The 4,824-nt window shown below is 48.2% G+C and overlaps 1 protein-coding gene across 1 annotated transcript; it reads left to right on the top strand.

Moving 5' to 3' along the window:
- The first annotated feature begins 2,147 nt into the window (after positions 1-2,147).
- LOC119454478 (uncharacterized) lies at positions 2,148-3,257 on the top strand. Its single transcript, XM_037716396.1, has one exon. It carries the CDS (start codon positions 2,148-2,150, stop codon positions 3,255-3,257), a length of 1,110 nt encoding a protein of 369 aa, XP_037572324.1.
- The last annotated feature ends 1,567 nt before the right edge of the window (positions 3,258-4,824 follow it).

The raw sequence follows: 4,824 nt of genomic DNA, 5'->3' as shown, positions 1-4,824 counted from the left end.
TAGTTAAACAGCGATCCGCACACCGTAGACTGCAAAACTGAATAAATTCAGACACATAAAACACACGCTAAGCACGCTCGGCATTGGCCCGGAATCATGGGCTGAAGAAACCTTTTTATGCGACGCCGCGTCTCACTTACTATTGAACACACCGTGCTTCACTGAGCGTTTGCGATTTTGAAAGCTCTTACGGATTGCGGCAAGTGATAAAATCACATGCAGTCATCGTGACGACTGGCTTTTTCTATTGACATCGAATGACGCAGCACGCATACCTTTAGTCCGTTGGCAATCATGGCGGCTTAACAGGCTTAACTTCGCGATCACTGCCTGGCGATAGCATGTCATATACGCAGAATGTGCCACGTAAGTTAGAAATCACTTACCGTGGAGTATTTGTTGTTCAATCCAACGAACGATGAACGACTGTCCTCTTTTCGCGGCGGTGAAACGTGGCCGGCACAAGAGTTTTCTTGGATGGCCTTTGCGCGCGCCGCCTGCCCAGGCCTGCCCGCTGAACGGATCGCCTTTCTCCGGAGCTGTGCTGTTCCGCGATGTTGTGCGACCGCGCGGTGGGGGCGACTCCGAAACAAAAAGTAGTGCGCTGATCTCCGCACCAGTTTGCGCGCTATGCCTCTTCTCTTACAAGAAAAACGATGCGCTCTTTGCTCTACCTGCGTGAGCGATACATCGCCATGTTCCCAACCTGCCTCATGCAGTTTAAGCAGCAGTATATACTACGTTTTGCTCTCTGTTGCCGCGAGAGTGGAACGGGCATTCTACTCTCTCTCAGATGGGCAGAGTAGAAATAACATTTCACTCTCTCGATGCGGATAGAGTGAACAATGCATTTCACTCTCCCCGTCATTTTGCGAGACTAAAACAATGCTTTGAAGAGTAAATCGGCCCCTTCACTCCTGCGATACTCTCCCTAGTTTTTAGAGTGTGCAACGTGTCTTGTGGCAGCTCGATCACATGATAATATATTTATTTGGCGAAGACGTTCACGCCGTGAGGGGTGCGTTTCACAGATGCGCCGTTACAAGCACAGGTGTTCCTGTAAGTAGCAGTCAATGTCTCTATGAAGATTATATTCCGTGGTTCCCAAGCACGCAAAAAGGCATCACGCAATGGTGAAGTGGCTATGAAGGAAAGCAACACAATAGGTCGCTTGGTGTACAACCAATAATGATTATTATCGTTTTGCTACATCCTTTACCATAAACCTGCTACGTGTGCTGTGGCAGCTGGATCACATGATAATATATTTATTTGGCGAAGACGTTCACGCCGTGGCGGGTGCGTTTCACAGATGCGCCGTTACAAGCACAGGTGTTCCTGTAAGTAGCAGTCAATGTCTCTATGAAGATTATATTCCGCGGTTCCCAGGCACGCAAAAAGGCATCACGCAATGGTAAACTGGCTATGAAAAAAAAACAACACAATAAGTCGCTCGGTTTACAACCAATAATGATTATTATCGTTTTGCTACATCCTTTACCCCCCGCAGGGGCGTCTGCGCAAGCAGGCGTTTGGTGTGTTGCGACACCACGGACCCGAGCACAGGGGGGTTGGACCCTCCCGCGTCTAACCCTGCGCGGCTTAGCCGTGTCCGGGGAAAAGGGGATCCTGGAGGTTGAGCCGAAGCCGGGTGTTTGGACCTTTATGGTCCCCCGGCGGAGGCAACACACCTCTTTGGCCTCGGCTTCACGTAGACGGCACCCCCGGACTGACCCACCCGGGGGAAATCGGTAGTTGCCTTTTCCTGTCTCTCTCTCCCTCCAACCTTCGCCTTTCTCTCTCACTTTCCATCTCTCCTGTCTTCTCTTCACTTCGTTTTACTTCCCAATTTCCTGGCGGCAAGGGTTAACCCTGTGGAAATGAACTCTCTTGGTCAGGACTATAGGGTTATAGTGGCGATGTATGGCTAGCGTCTCTATACGTTCCCTAGTTGGACTCCGTGGTGGGTGGCCAGCATAGCTACCGAATAGTTTTTTGTTTTTATGGCATTAAGAACCCCCCCTTCCAGAAATGATCGGCCCCTGAAAAGGGGACGCACCGAAGCAAGTAAAGAGTTTTTCATTAAGAAGAATGAATATACGAAGTTTTTCGTCATCACATCTATGAGTGAAACCAAAATCCAGGACATGTCGCCTTTCCCGATAGGCAAAGCAATCCAAGAATGCATCGGCAGCAACTACAACGCGAAAAAGATGAATTCAGGAGATCTACTCATTGAAGTAGAAACCAAAGAGCAGAGCAACAAGATCAAACAATTAGAGAAAATCGGACAACACCAGGTCTCAGTAACCGCGCACCGATCACTGAACAACACACGAGGTGTCATATCTGACAGAGAACTACTTAAATGCTGTGACGAAGAAATTGAGGAGGCTCTCGCAGATCAAGGTGTACTCGCTGCACGAACGATCATCATTCGCAGAGACAACAAAGAAATCCGGACAAAGAATGTAGTGTTAACGTTTGCCAGCACAACTCTCCCTACAGCTGTCAAAGCCTCATACTTGTATCTGCGTGTTAGGCCCTACATACCCAACCCTCGTAGGTGCTTCCGGTGCCAGAGGTACGGGCATGGGTCACAGTCTTGCCGTGGGAATCCAACCTGTGTAAAGTGTGGCCAGAACGATCACGATGATGAACAGTGCACGAACCCATTGCAATGCATCAATTGCAAGGGCCCACATGCTGCATACTCTCGTTCTTGTCCTGAATGGAAAAAAGAAAAAGAGATAATCACGCTCAAGACAAAAAGAAACATCTCTTATCAAGAAGCTCGCAAACGGATGGCTTTCACCCAGAAGGGTAGCTACGCTCAAGCGGTGCAGAGGGGGCAGGCACCGCAAATGGTTTCGGTGGGTACACAGGTCCAACTCCAGGACATGGTGGCCGCAGTCCGTCCCTCAAACAAACCCACAAAACAGGCACCAAGTGCCTCTTCCCAGGGAGGTCCGGAAGCCTCGACAAGCGTTGGTGGAAGCCAACACAACATCGAGGTAAAACAGACCTCAGTGACTGTGCCGAGGAGCCAGCCTCCTCTTAGGAGGCCAGCAGCCTCGCAGAGCACCAATAGTGGTGAGCACCCTAGTGGTGCCGATTCAATGGAAGTGTGTCCATTGGACACTGAAGGCACGGGTGACCCTGCTCCTGTTAGCAGGCCACCCAGGCAACCCGTCGTCCCTCCCCAAGGAGGAAAAGGGGGTCGAAACCCAGTTTCGGCTCCCAAGAAAAGTACTTGAAAAACACATTCGTCGCCTTCTAGTCTGAGGAATAGTCAACTAAAATAACCGTTTATTTTTTCGCTACACATTTTTTTTCGTATCATGGCGTACATTATACACTGGAACAGCAGAGGTCTCATACACAACTTAGGCGACATTAAGGACATTCTAACCGACTTCTCTCCTCTGGCTTTATGTCTGCAGGAAACCAATTTAGGTCCAAAAAACACGAACTTTTTAAAAGGCTACACAGTCATACGTCGCGACCGCGCCCAGGCTAACCGACTATCGGGCGGTGTTGCAATCGTCGTTCAAAGCGGTATCAGCCACCAGAGAAGTAACCATTAACAGTTTTTTAGAAGTCGCTGCTGTCACCATTTTATCGCACAAGACTATCACCGTATGTTAGATATATATCCCACCACACACGCAGTTCACTGTCAAAGATCTAGAGCTCATTGTCGGACAGCTTCCCGAACCCTTTGTCATAGCAGGAGATTTTAATGCACATAACACACTATGGGGAAGCAGTAAGACTGACCTTAGAGGGCAGGTACTCGAAGATTTTATTATAACTAACAATGTATGTCTTTTAAACACTGGCGCTGCTACGTACTGTTCTCCAAGCACAGGGACTACGAGCTGTCTAGACTTGGCGCTGTGTTCCAGCTGCTTGCTTCTCGATTTTACATGGGAGGTGATAAACAATCCTTATGGTAGTGACCATTTTCCTGCCGTCGTTAAGCTAACCTCTCCACTCCCAATCATACCCTCTCGACCGCCGCGTTGGAAACTACATCTAGCTAACTGGTCTCTATTCACAGAGAAAGCTACCCTTCAGAACGAGCTTCTTGACCAGCTAACAATAGACGAAATAAATGACAGGTTTATTCATTGCATACTTTCAGCAGCAGAGCAAGCTATTCCTCAGTCCACGGGACTAGTAGGAAAAAGGCTCAAACCCTGGTGGACCAGCGAGTGCACAATTGCTAAAAAACTGCAAAATAAGGCCTGGTGCATCTTCAGGAGGTACCCAACGCAAGATAACCTTCTGGCCTTCAAACAAGCGAAAGCTAAAGCAAGGTATACCCGTCGTCAAGCAGAAAAGGTATCCTGGCAGAAATACATATCATCAATAAATAGCTCAACCACGTCGAAAAAAATGTGAAATAAGGTTCGGAAGTTCAGCGGTGACTACTCCCCATACACAATTCCTATACTCTCAGATCCGGGCACTCAAACAACCCTACAGGAACAAGCTGACATACTAGGACACCATTTTTACACGATATCCAGCTCTGATAATTACACGCAATCCTTTTTAAAGTACAAACAGATGGCAGAAAAACAAAAACTACCGGTAACCGGAGGCTCAGATGAACCATACAATCTCCCTCTAACACTCCCTGAGATAAATAGAGTACTTTCAACTGGAAAGAAGACAGCAGTTGGTCCGGACAAAATTCATTACGCAATGCTTGCCCACCTATCCCAGGCTGCTGTAGAGGCAGTGTTTCATTTCTTCAACATGATTTGGGAAACAGGCAAAATGCCCGCCAAATGTAAAACAGCTATCATAGTTCCC

Source organism: Dermacentor silvarum, chromosome 5 (genome assembly GCF_013339745.2).
Source record: "Dermacentor silvarum isolate Dsil-2018 chromosome 5, BIME_Dsil_1.4, whole genome shotgun sequence".
In the NCBI taxonomy this organism is placed as follows: Eukaryota; Metazoa; Arthropoda; class Arachnida; order Ixodida; family Ixodidae; genus Dermacentor; species Dermacentor silvarum.
This window is presented reverse-complemented; position numbering and strand designations above follow the sequence as displayed.

Excerpts from the sequence above, each read along its gene's own strand:
- LOC119454478 (XM_037716396.1), top strand. The coding sequence starts at position 2,148 with ATGTCGCCTTTCCCGATAGGCAAAGCAATCCAAGAATGCATCGGCAGC.